Source organism: Solenopsis invicta, chromosome 8 (genome assembly GCF_016802725.1).
Source record: "Solenopsis invicta isolate M01_SB chromosome 8, UNIL_Sinv_3.0, whole genome shotgun sequence".
Lineage (NCBI taxonomy): Eukaryota > Metazoa > Arthropoda > Insecta > Hymenoptera > Formicidae > Solenopsis > Solenopsis invicta.
The window spans coordinates 23,995,159-24,008,420 of NC_052671.1; the positions used below are offsets into that span (position 1 = coordinate 23,995,159).

General features: G+C 34.8%; 3 protein-coding genes across 6 annotated transcripts in view; 1 reads left to right on the forward strand and 2 right to left on the reverse strand.

Annotated features, from left to right (window-relative positions):
• The window catches only part of LOC105203969 (tRNA-dihydrouridine(20) synthase [NAD(P)+]-like), a 523,658-nt gene that overhangs the window by 373,422 nt on the left and 136,974 nt on the right, over positions 1-13,262 (reverse strand). The gene's annotated exons all lie outside the window — the stretch shown is intronic.
• LOC105203334 (protein bunched, class 2/F/G isoform) lies at positions 654-10,716 on the forward strand. 2 transcript variants are annotated; one of them, XM_011172113.3, is made up of 4 exons: positions 654-3,285; positions 3,394-3,902; positions 9,480-9,531; positions 9,619-10,716. In XM_011172113.3, exons 1-4 carry the CDS (start codon positions 1,885-1,887, stop codon positions 9,820-9,822), a joined length of 2,166 nt encoding a protein of 721 aa, XP_011170415.2. In that variant the 5' UTR covers positions 654-1,884; the 3' UTR covers positions 9,823-10,716. The 2 variants fall into 2 exon arrangements, with proteins under 2 accessions (XP_011170415.2, XP_011170414.2); XM_011172112.3 differs by having other exon boundaries at positions 654-3,902.
• Positions 10,917-13,262, reverse strand: part of LOC105203339 (E3 ubiquitin-protein ligase UBR5) — a 65,376-nt gene continuing 63,030 nt past the window's right edge. For all 3 annotated transcript variants that reach the window (XM_026138924.2, XM_026138922.2, XM_026138923.2), the window contains 2 exons: positions 11,527-11,905; positions 10,917-11,444 (listed from right to left, as the gene is read on the reverse strand). In XM_026138924.2, the coding sequence (XP_025994709.1) occupies positions 11,232-11,444; positions 11,527-11,905 (592 nt within the window). In that variant the 3' untranslated portion in view covers positions 10,917-11,231. The remainder of the gene's footprint in view (positions 11,445-11,526; positions 11,906-13,262) is intronic.

The following is a 13,262-nucleotide window of genomic DNA, read 5'->3' on the forward strand; positions in this document are numbered from 1 at the left end:
GAACACAGCCCGAAATGTCCAATTGCCAGCGGTGAGTGCACACTCAGTGCGCACTAGATTTCCCAATGAAAAACGCTATAAGTGGCACGAGATATTTTAACCGTGCCAGTTCAGTGCACTGGATGCATGCAAGCATCAGTGCATTATTGTAATAGCGTTTTTCATTGAACGTTTCGGTTTGCGCGATGACGGTGCCAACGGAAACGCCTAATTACTTGCAGCAAGTGCACATTCAGTGCGCACTAGTTTTCTCAATGAAAAACGCTATAAGCAATAACGAAGAAAGTTTCAAATTTGAAAAATGAGGAATCCGGATTTGGATCTTTTTAATATTTTGAAGACAATTTTGGAATCTTCTTCTAGTTCAAACGAGAAAGAAGAAATAATTGCAATCTTCCGAACTAGAAGAATGATTCCAAAAACTGTAAATTATGTAGCATGTGTGAAAAAAATGGATAATGACACCGTAAGTGTTATATCTTTTATACAAGTACATCAATTTTATTTTAAAATATAATTTTTTAAAATATAATTAATTACTTAATGTAATATAATAGCATTTTTTTAATGATTATATACTATTTAATTACATATAGTAAAAATCATTACTTACTGAGCACGAGATTACTTTTTCGAGGTAACTTTTTTTCTTTTTCGCGTAATCTATTATAATTAACTCAAGTGACACTTGCACTGAAAATTTGAGCGTGTTCTTTTGCATTTGCACTATTCAGTGCAACTCATGGAACTTGTCCAGTGTTGGCGTGAAATGAGTGCGCACTAACTTTTTCCCAATCGAAAACGCTATTAGTATACTATTCTTTAAATTCATTGCCGAAATTATGATAATTTAATAGAAAATTACTAATAGTACGTGTATCAAGTACGCGGTGTAATCTATGCCTGTGTGATACAGAAATAAACAAAGAGAGACAAAATAAACAAAGCTATTGTAGACCGGGATTAAAGCATCAGCCTTAAGTCTATGGGACACTCTCCTAATATTTCTCCATTGTGCGCAGGCCTACATGTGTACCGTTCATGAACTGCAAAATCGCTGCGTGTAGCAGATGATCTAGCTACAATTCGTGGCAATCGTGCGAATGAATCGGCAGCCATTTTTAAACTGCCCACTTACTATACAGTGTATAAAAAGGATATGGATAATGGGCCTCGCGTTACGAGACGGTAATTTTAAACGAATGAGATTAAATGGGGCGTGATTGTTAGCGAGAGGAGAAGCGCAAAGACAGTTCGCACGCGAGAGAAAGAGAGAGAAGGCTGAAAAAATAACGTAACAACAGTACGTGCAATCATCCATAATTATCATCATCATCATCGTCGTCGTCGTGGTCGTCGTCGTCGTCGTCGTTTTCGTCAGCAGTAGCAGCGGACAAACACGCGGGCGAGAGCAAGGGAACCTCGTTGTTTTTCAGCGAGAGCGTGACCGCAACGAAACGCAACGGGCACGGACGAACGTCACTGGAGCATATGCACTTCTTCCCCGCTAAAATCAGTGTGATGATCACCTGTCAACGTTCGAGCGGTGCACGGAATATGCCTTTGAGCGCTCGTCCCGTACTTTCCGCAGGAGCGAGAGCGCGTAGCGTGGCCGACTGTGACCGGTCGCGTTAAAATCGGATCGGCGCAAGATACGGAGCCAGTGGTGGAGGAGGAGGAGGAAGAAGAAGAAGAGGAGGAGGAGGAGGAGGAGGAAGCGACGGCGGAGAAGGAGGAGAAGGAAGAGAGAGAGAGGAGGGGAAGAGTGTCTGAGAGAGATCCGGAAGAGTAGTGTCTCGAGCGCGTGGCACGACAATGCTGATTCTAACATGCGAGAGGACGGATGCCGCGATCGTGTCCCTCGTATGTTAAGTCCTCATAATAATGGCCGATAATGTGCACAGAAAATCGCACAGGCTGTCCGATGGTAGCAGGAAGATCTCGAATCCCGTGCACCGCACAACCACGGAGACGATCCGTCTGGGCGAGGTAGACAGGCATCACCAGCATCATTATCATCATCAGCAGCAGCCGGTCGTCGTGCCGTCGAGCGGCGTCGTGCAGACGGCGAGCGGCGGCGGTGGTGGCAGCGGCAGCAACGGCGGCAGCGGAGGCGGCCAATGCAACCGGAAGAAGACGTCGTCGTTCCAGATCACCAGCGTCACCGTAGGTTGCCGCATGAGCAATGACGCCGGCGAAGACTCCAACGACGACCTCGACGAGTCGCACACGGAGGACAACTCGCGCGTCACCGACCTCGACATCGAGACGCCGAGTTACTCCGAGGACACGTTCTCCAAGGAGGACGTGTTCTTCAATACGAGCAACGCTGCCCTTAGCACCGCCCCGGTGATCCCCACCAGTTCGCAGTACGGCCTGGCGATCGTGCCGTCGTCCGAGGGTGGCGGCGCCAGCAACTCGGTCAACGACAGCAACATCAGCACCTTGGACGGGCTCGCGTCCGCCGCCGATAAGCAGGACGCCGAGCTGCGCGAGGTGCACTCGCACGGCCGGAACGAGCGGTTCAAGGTGGTGAAGATCGAGAGCACGGAGCCGTTCAAGCGAGGACGATGGACCTGCATGGACTACCTGGACCACACGTCCGTCAATCAACCAACCGCCATCAGCACGCCGAAGGTGTCCGATCCAAACGAGGTGTGCATATCGTACGGGGTGACCGACAGCGGGATCGTTATACCAGAGGCGGCTAAGCAATCCGTAGTGACTGACGATAAGGGGATCGGTATCGACGCTAACGGGCCAGTGTCGTCACACCCGGACAACCCGGTAGTGCATTCGTCTATCGCGGCGACGAGCAATCCCGCGCAATCGGTGTCGAGTGCGAGCTATGCGGTGAACAATTCAATACCTCCCAATGTACAGCATAATCCCACGCAAGTTCAGACTCAGACCAAGGTGCAGCAGCAGCAGCAGCAGCAGCAACAACAACAACAACAACAACAACAACAGCAGCAGCAGCAGCAACAACAGCAACAGCAGCCGCCGCCACCATCCGCGCAGCAGCAGATTCCCCAATACTTTCAGTCCCAGACTCAACCAATAACTACTCAGCAACAGCAGCAGCAGCCGCCGTCGCAGCCACCGCAAAGTGGTCAAGGTTCCACGTTACCCTCTAATTTGCAGCAGGCTCCCACTCATCCCAACAATTTGGGACAGCCGCAGAGCATGCCTCAAGGCTCCATCCCTATCATAACGCAAGCTAGCAATAGCACGGTAACACCCCAGTCAAGTATACCTCACTCCAAAGAGGAGACTTACGTGACGGTGAGCACACAGAATCAATCGCTGCCGGTGCAGAATGTCTGCCAGCAAACGGCTGTGCAGCAAATGTCAATCCCGACCTCTCAGGCACCAAACATTCTCGTTACGCAGCACCAGCAGTCGGAAGCGGCGACCTCCTGCCAGCAGCCGCCGTCCCTGCAGCCGCCGACGCAGAAGCCGCAGATGACGCAAATTTCCGAGCCACTGACTGCCATACAGGGGATACAGGGCATGCAGAGTATCCATAAGGTTCCTCAGACGGCCGGAACCGGGCCGCCACCGCCGCAGCAGCAGCAGCAGACGTCGTCGACGATCCACCCTTCCGCGGGCGCGCCCGTGCAGTCGCAGGTGATCGCACCCTCGACGCAGCAGATGCAGCCGACGCAAACGTCCAACGGTAATGCTCCGACGGTGCAAATCGCGCAGGTGACGGCCAACGTTGTGGCTGGCCTGCAGCAGGGAAGCATCGCGTTCCATCAGTCTGACCCGGAGCAAGAATCTATCTCCGGCATCGTTCCTAACTCTACCAACGTTCAGTCGGCCGACACGACTCTACTGGAATCGTTGGCCGAAGTCACGCAAGGCAGCGACGAGAACCGTGCTCTCGAGGATAACGAGAGGTACTCGAGACGAACAGCACTCGCGAGGAAATTAAGGACGTATTACATATATTTAAATTACAGGATGTTTATTACAGAAAAAACTTATAATTTTTTTAAAGCATTTCTTTTTTTCCGCGAAAATCATGAATATTCGTTGGAATTTTATTGAAATTTGGAGAAATTTTTGAAATTTACATTCTATCTCTTTCTGACAAAATTCTTTTATCATTTTTTTTCTAATTTTTGTTAATACAAAACATCGACAATCGATTAGCAATAAATATGGCATATACATCCGTACATTCACGTCTATTTTTGTGTGATTCATAAATTTAAAAAAAATCGCTGATAATAAAAGACTGAATCGTTCTACATTAACGTTATGTGTTTAATCAGTTTAATCACGTTTCGTATTCTGTACTTTTCTAACTGAATGAGCTAAATCATTGCAGACAAATTGTTATATGCTTTTTAGTTCATGTTATTTTATGTTTCTTTTATAGTACTTTCTCAAATTTAATATTCAACACTCAAGTGGCTCTTTTGTGATTAAGGAACATTAAAAACTATAATAAAGTAAATTTATTTCAAAGCTGCATTAAAAGATTTTCTAATCTTGGAATTGTGAATAAAATTCTTGGAAAAACCAGGAATTCTTTTACAAAATTTAAGTAAACATCCTGAATTATGACAAAAATTTTCTGATTACCTTGCATTTTAAAATAATACAAAACATTTGGTGGCAATTTTCTATCTGCATCAAAAATTATTTCAACGAAAAGTAGAAACATGCTTTAATTAATTACGTGTCAATAACCAAAATCCGATTTTTTAAATATAAATACTTGTAAGTATTCAAGATGATTTACGTGAAGTATCATTACGACGTAGAGATTAGTTATTCTATAAATAAGAACAATTTGCTTGTTTGGATGTACGTGCCATATCTCAAAATATTACCAAAAATATAAAAGTTTAGTCGATTATTCTATTATTATGTTAAAGTATTTATAAAATTTGTGTACAATTTTTTATTGTTTTAAAAATCATTTAATTTTATCTTGATAAGAATCAGAAGAATGTAAAGTTACATTTTTTGCAATACTTATTTGTAAAGATGGGGAAAGTATTACCATTTCGTCAAATTTTTTAACTCTACTAATAGAACTCTTAAATGTTCATGCAAAAGTTCAATTAGATTCACTTATGTCGTTTTCTATCAATGTAGATTAACTTTGATTTCGGTTTAAGTAACTCTTGTCTTTTTCTAGTTCTAAGAAGAAAAGAATGAGTAAAACTGAGATTAAAGTTAATCTATACTTTAGTATATTACTCTTTTAAAAATTATTTGTCTAAAACTGTAGCAAAACATTGAGATTTACGTTGCATAAGCCAAATTATAAGTCAAATTAGTCATTGTTTTGTTCTTTGAAGTTGGTTTCAGTGTTTCAAAATTCGGATACATCTAACATTTTTCGTCAATCATTGGGGAAAAAAAGAATAAATCTAAAAAGCTTGAAGTTTTTAAATTTCGATAACTTTTAACTTTTGTATTGGATAAAACATTTTTTAAATAATTAAATAAAAAAATTAAGATTTTTATTATTGTTTTTGAAATAATTTAATTTTTAATAACAGTATTTAATAAAGTAAATAAATTATAAAAAGTGCATTATATTAAATAAGAATATAATGTTATATATATTTTAAATATTAACATGCTTCTAATTTCAATTTACGTCGCAGAAACTATATGTGTAATACATCCTTAATCACTCACAATTTGATACATACGTAGTCCTGAAGCATTCTTAAAGATATTAAGGTGATTCTTATTTGTATTAATTCAAGACAAAAACTTATATGACTATTTGTTTGAAACATTTACAAAACTGCAAAGTAAAAGTTGAAGGAAAAATTCCGTTTCAAAGAGATTTTTTTGTGCTGATTTATCTTACTTATCATAAAAAAAGAAGTATCGCTTATTTTTGGGTTCACTAATTGAAAAATAATGTATGACTTTGAAAAATGAACCTTTAATATCCTCAAAATATACACAATATTTCATCAAAATGCTCTAAGATTTTCAAAATTTTTGAAAAACAAACCAAATTGTTTTTTTAACTTTGAGACTAAATCGTTTTGATCATGTTTTTCGTCTCTAAGAAGTCATAGTCTCTGTGAAGTTAGCACCTTATTTTTTTGCACCGCAAGTTTTTATGCAAGTTCTATTTGCACCCTCAATAGTTCTAGAGTTCCTGATAATTTATAACAATAGTTTCGCCGAAATAACATTAAAAATGATAATTTGAAAATATGAGGTGCTAACTTCGCGTGGCACCTGGCACCTCAAGTTTCGAAAAAATTGATTTCAACTATGGAATTGTATAGTTCTCGAAGTTTTAGAGTTCTTAATAAGTATAAACAATAGTTCTGGTCATTAACCCTTAAACACACCAATCCCGTAAAATAAGTAAACACATTTTCAGGTATGAGAGACTTTTCTAACTTTGAGAAGTTTTAACTTTATGTTCTAATCAACATTTTTCAACAATCTTTTTTTTTTATATAAAAGTTCAGAATCTCAGAAATGTATATGACTGCATAATCGATATTGCCGAGAAATGACTTATTGTTAAGTTATAAAAGAAAAACCATTAAGCAAAAATTAGAAATTGTTCAAAAATCCACTTTTTCTTTAAAAAATCATATTTTTGCAACAAAAAACTTTTAAAGACTTGACAATACGGCGTTTTAAAGCTAAAGAGTCATACTTTCAAAAAAAATTATATCACTGCCATTTCTATTAAACAATATACTTACGTAACAAGGCGAATATGAGGTATTTTTCATAAACTCAGGGTGTCTAAAATTGAAAATTGATGTGTTTCATAATATATTTTGTACCCTGCGCAAAAATCCTCTCTTTCACGGTACTATAGTATTTTAACTTTAGACAGAGTGACACACGCGAACGGACCTGTTTGAACATGTTTTGTTCAGTTTTTTTTTTACATAAGATTACTCACAAAAAAGTTTCTTTCACACACTATATGAGTCGCATTGACCCTAACAAAACTTTGCTGCCGTGCCGTTCGAATTCTAGTTGACCAAAAAAGTTGATCAACCATATCAATCGAGATTTCAAACTTTTTTTACGTCTTGATCCGAACCTCCTATCTCATTCCGTCTTCACACAACAAGCGTTCGAAACTTTATATTCTCAGACTCACTTATGTGTTTGAGGGTTAAATATTTTATAAAAATTTTTTGATTTTTTTGTTCGCACCTCAAGTTTCGAAAAAATTGTTTTTGACTATGGAATTCTATAGTTCTCGAAAAGTTCTAGAGGTTACTCAATAGACTTACATTAACAATTCCGACCTATATATATATATATATTTAAACAATTTTTAAACCCGCACGCTGGCACCGCACTAAAGTACCATCTTGTTGAGAGTTCTGGACGAGTTCTTGGCATGTTTTGATAGTTCTGCAATAGTTCTAAAGCTTTTCATAGGTTTTGTCAAGAGTTTCAGCCTTTATCTGTTTCTAAACAATTTTTGCCAGCATGTGTGAGATTAAAAATTATTAAAAAATATATAAAAAGCGGAACTCTTGACGAAATCTATAGAAAGCTTTAAACCGATTGCAAAACTATCTAAAAATGCCAAGAAGTCGTTTGGAACTCTTATTAAGTAAAAGTAGTACTTTTGTGCTGTGGTGCTAGCGTGTTCGTTCAAAATTTATTAAAAAATGTTTAAAGGGTAAAACTATGTCTAAAATCTATCAGGAACTATAGAACTCTTCGAGAATTATAGATTTCCGTAGTAAAAATTATTTTTTCCAAAATTTGAAACGCCACGGGAAGTTAAAATCTCATTTTTTTTAATGTAATTTTTTTTATTATTTCGACGGAACTATTGATATAAATTGTCAGGAACTGTAGAACTATTGCGGGTACAAATAGAACTTGCAGTGCAAAATGTTGAGATGCTAGCTTCACATACACTGCAAAATGTAGAAAAAAAGCAGCTAAATTACACTCAACAAATTAAATGATATAGTTTTTTTTTTTTTTATAGCAATTAATGTTACATTAATACATCTCGACTATACTTAATGTTTATCAGTTAGCAGAATTATTTTAAACTCATATTAATTAACAAATTTATATCACGATCAATTTGTGTTTAGAGTTTGTAAGAGTCGTTCTCGGTATATGATCGAAGACACAGAGTTCACAGGAAACGGTCGGGCAACGCGATCTCACATTGATTTCTAAAATTTTTATCTGATATAACCTTATCAAAAACATCGGGTGACCTTTTCGTAACTTAATACCTATAGAATAATTTAGTTTCTAAATCTCTCACGGAATTTTACATACACTTCATTTGGACCGAACGAAATTCTTGTCACTGACTGATGAATTGTTATCAATATTTTCATACGTGGATAAATCACAGACAAATCATATATAACAATAATGACTTTATCGTTAAAGGTTGAGCGTTGTCTCACGTTGACATGAACTTTTACAAACTCTAGACATTAGACACAAGTTGATCGTGATATAAATTTGTTAATTACTGCGTTTAAAATAATTAAAATAAAATTGTCAATTGTATAAGTATAGTCGAGGCGTACTAATGTAATATTAAAGAATAAATTTGTTAAAAAACTACACTAATTGTTGATTGTAATTTAGTCGCTTTTCTTTCACATTTTGGATTGCAAAAAATAATGAGCAGTACAACATATAATTCTTTTGTAATTGATTAAAGTCAACAGATCGATTTTCTATTTATAAATCATGTTCATTTTTTGGATACGACAAAACTAAGCATTATAACAAAAATCTTTTATTAAGCACTAATTTTTAATACCTAGAAAAAGTGTGTAAAATTGCAGGTGAATTGGTCGAACCGTTTTCAAGATACAATGGTCATCCATTTTTAAAAATATGATTTAGGAAAACTTGAATAGCAACGCCATTTTATATTATTTTTTAATAAAATTTAACCGCCAAGTCAAATAGAAAAAATGTTTTTTTTACAATGGAATAAACACGACTTTTCTTTCTGTTTTTCTAATTTGGTCGCTTTTTCTTCTACATTTAATCAGTTACTATTTTGTTCAAACGCAATATTTCGAAAAACAATTACCTCAAACTCTAGATTTGTTTCAACTTTATAAAATTTGTGCCAATTTGCTTTTTGAAGAGTTCTAAAAGTAGCAGTGATCACCGTAAACATGATTTTAAAACATTGAAAAGCAACACCATTTTATTTTTTTAATAAAATTTAAATATCAAATAGAGAAAAGTATAATTTTTGCAAGAGAATAAACACTTTCTTATTTTCGTTTTTTACAAGAAAATTAACAAAATTAGGATCTTATTTTCATCTTTAGATCTAAGTGTATGTGTCCTTTTAACAAAAATCACCTCTTAAAATCTTTTTGAATATTTAAGCCATTCTATATACAATTACGATAATAAAAATTCAATATTTTGTATCATTGAATCTTAAATAGCATAATTTTCTTACTTGTACACTTATACGAGTTTATATGAATAAATTCACGTTGCAGTATGTCGGGGACGAGTGCCGTAGCGATTGATAACAAAATCGAGCAGGCTATGGTAAGGAACTGCAATAACAGAGCCATTTACTCATTATTATTAGGTCGTTATCTCGATGGATGGTAATGACGAAGTAAATTTTTTCAGGATTTGGTTAAAAGTCACTTAATGTTCGCGGTACGGGAAGAAGTTGAGGTACTGAAAGAGAAGATAGCCGAGCTTATGGATCGCATCAATCAATTGGAAGCGGAAAATTCGATATTAAAAGCACACGCGACTCCAGAGACACTGGCTCAATTGAGCCAGGCAACAGCAAAATTAACCCAAAACAATTCAGGAAGTGGTCAATAGGTAACCATTGTATATAAGTTTCTATCGATACCTTGTCAAGTAAATAATGGATAATATTATTGTATATAACTTTACGATTTTTAGAAATTTATAAATAATGAGATTTATTATATATAAATATATATTAGCATTAGACTCATTTTTTTAAGTGAACTAAAGATAATGCATTATTTTTTACTATTTCAGTTTACCGTTTAGGAAATATATTTAAAATCGCAAATTCGTACCTTTTCTTTTCTTTCAAAATGAACATTTCAAAGATGCTGTTATTATGGTTCTAAACAGAGAGTAAAACAGATATGGCATGACAAAATTAAGCAGCGTTAACGTGACAAAGTTGATATTATTTTAAATTAGAAATATGATACTTAACGTTAAAAAAAGTAACAGTACGGCAGGATAGACAGCGTGACATTCCTAGAGTACTTTTCTCACTGTTTTAACACTTAGCTAATTAATAGATTTGATTAAACATATTTGACAAAATGAACGAAGATTAACAAAATTTGTAAAATATCGTTTATATTGTGTAATATTTTAATAATTCAGCCTTTTTTTATGCTGACTGAAATAGATATCGATGATAAATTTTATCGCTCATTATTTTCGAATATCATATTTCACATTTTATAATCTAATCCGTGTGTAAACTGACTTTTAAAATTAGATGCATATACATATGTATAAGTTATATGTATGTATATATATATATATATATATATATATATATATATATGTATGTATATGTGTGTGTGTGTGTATATATATTGTAAGTCGCATTAACGAATCAAAAACCGAGAAATTTATTATTAATGTGCATAAAAAAATCTGCAATTTCCTGTCATTTTATGTTATATTTCAAACATGCCTAATAAAAATTTTTAATTGTATCAAGATTATGAAAACTTGATATGGTAAATTCTTTTAATTTCTTTTAAAAAGAAAAATACGTTGTATATTTTAAATGTTACATATAAACACGCAATTAAAATTAATCAGGCTGTCTGTAATTATATTTATTCGTATTGAATGTGTATAAAGTAAACAAAATGTAAACTAAAATTTAAAATAGGCAAGTAAAATTTCACACTGTGTGCTTTTAAAAATTTTATTTGCTATAAAGAGAGATAGAGAGAGAGAGAGAGAGATAAGAGCAGGATGAAAGGAAAAGAGGGAAAAGAGAGGATTAAATATGACACTTTATATAACATAAAGCTTTACAAAGATGAAAATTTTTTTTCAGGAACAAAAGATCATAATCCATAATTACACCTTATAAATTTATAAATGTTTAAAAATTGTTTCTAAGGAAGAAAAAAATAACAACGTACAACTCCAGGTTTTGTATCAATACCGATAATGTGACTCAATCTTGTAGACACAGTACAAGCGCAGTCACATAATCAAGTTCATACAAATCCAAAGTTCTTTGATTTAATAGCGAGAAGTAGTTTGTGTCGCAAAACGTGACGGGAGCTGTACAGTGGAACGTATAATCGGGAGATACACGTGTTTGCGGTCGGTAGATGCGCGTCATCCGCCGGTCGAATTGTCACAGTTGGCATCGGTTGGAAACCATCCTCGCTCGCTGGTAGCGCGGGAGAGCCAGTCCAGAAATATACCTGCGACACAAACATTAATTCAATGATTTACAAAAGTTTGTTTTCAAAGAAGAATAAGCAAGGTCACTAAAAGGATTCTTACCAAGTCTTGCCTTTCCACGTGCGACATCTTTTCAACGATGGACCACAACCAGCGTTTAAATTTAACTAATCTCTCTGTCGACTCGCCAGATTCGTCGTTAAATGATGTGTACGATATCAGAACCGACACATTGATGTCGCCGACTCCGTTCAGAAGAAGTCTCAGGTCTTCCGAGGTCAAACCATCGAGCGCTCCTTCGGGAAGAACGTCGAAGACTCCTTCACGCATAGAATGCAAAGCTTTCTCTTGCACCTTGATCATACGAACTTCCGCATATTTGCGTACGTAATCGTACACGTTGCTCGCGGTTACTTCCACGTCGCGGCCATTAGGTATAAGTTCGATTGAGCCACCTCCTTCCTCAGGGCATAAATCGATACTAAAATGCAAAATAATGTTTGCCATTTAAATTGTTGTATACACAAGATTTTCGGAGAAAATGTCGAAACCTTCAAATATATTGAAAGTGGAGCATTTTGGAAGAAAATATTTCAAATTAAAGTTCATTGTACAAAATAAAATTATAATAAAATAATTATATAAAAAAGTTTTTACAAAGAGCATGCGTTGCTTTCTGTAATATCGTCAACAATTTGTTTTAAAGCGGAAACAATATTTTTCTATAAGGTTTTATTTACTCTCTTCTCAATAATTCGATATATTCAATCTTGGAAAAAATAAAATGTAATCTAATTTAATTACGGATAATTCATCACACAATTGGTTAAGAGTTATCTGAATAGATTAAAAAAATTATATTTTTTAAAATAATAAATACAATATAAAAAGTGAGTAATTTTCAATAAAAAATAAATGGGAAAAAATAGAGTATCACAAAAGATTAGCATTTTTTAATTTTTTTAAGCAAAAATAATATCTTTTCTAAGAGGTTTAATGTTCTTTTGCTTATATGTAACACGAATTGATGCCACAATTCTACTCTCTAAATCCATTTTTTAAAATAATTCTTAGAAAAATAATTTTTAAATAAAAAAAGACATTCAGACATTAATTTAAGATAAAAATAGAACACAATGATTTCTACAAAATTTTTACTCTTCACAAAAAGAATGTTAAAAACAAGGGTCACTTTGTGCGCGACTCAAAATTGAACTCTGTGTTGTTCACAGGGAAGTTCACAGTCTCAGTCGCCCCATCACAGAGATTTCCTCACCTCAAACTTTTTTTTAGGACGAAATAAGGATTAGAGAAGATTTCAAAAAGTTTCCACAATAAAAATGGAAGACCCATAATGGAATGAATATCCATGATCGTAATTTAAAAGATAATGTATAAAATTATATGTATGTATGTATGTATGTATATGTGTATATATATATATATACACACACATATATATATATACATATATATATATATATATATATATATATATATATATATATACATACATATATATATATATATATATATATATATATATGTATATAAATAAAATTAAATACAAAATATTGTATAATGTAAACCCAATTTTACTTTTTGTAAAAAATATAATGTAAAAGTTATTTTTGTAATTATTTTTCAACTATTCTTTTTATACATACACATGCATACCGCAAACAGACATTATACAAAAAAATATATTTTATATACATACATACATGTATATATGTTTACATATACACGAACATACAGAATGTCCCAAAATTCACGAATCATATTACAGTAAGAAAGTTCTCGAAAAATTAAATAATATAGTTATTTGTAGATTTTTA

Bases quoted from the DNA above. Each gene is read 5' to 3' on its own strand.
- LOC105203334 (XM_011172112.3), top strand. From the start codon at position 1,885: ATGGCCGATAATGTGCACAGAAAATCGCACAGGCTGTCCGATGGTAGC. The intron at 3,903-9,479 runs GTACTCGAGACG...TTCACGTTGCAG, and splicing joins GCTCTCGAGGATAACGAGAG to TATGTCGGGGACGAGTGCCG. The intron at 9,532-9,618 runs GTAAGGAACTGC...AAATTTTTTCAG, and splicing joins ACAAAATCGAGCAGGCTATG to GATTTGGTTAAAAGTCACTT.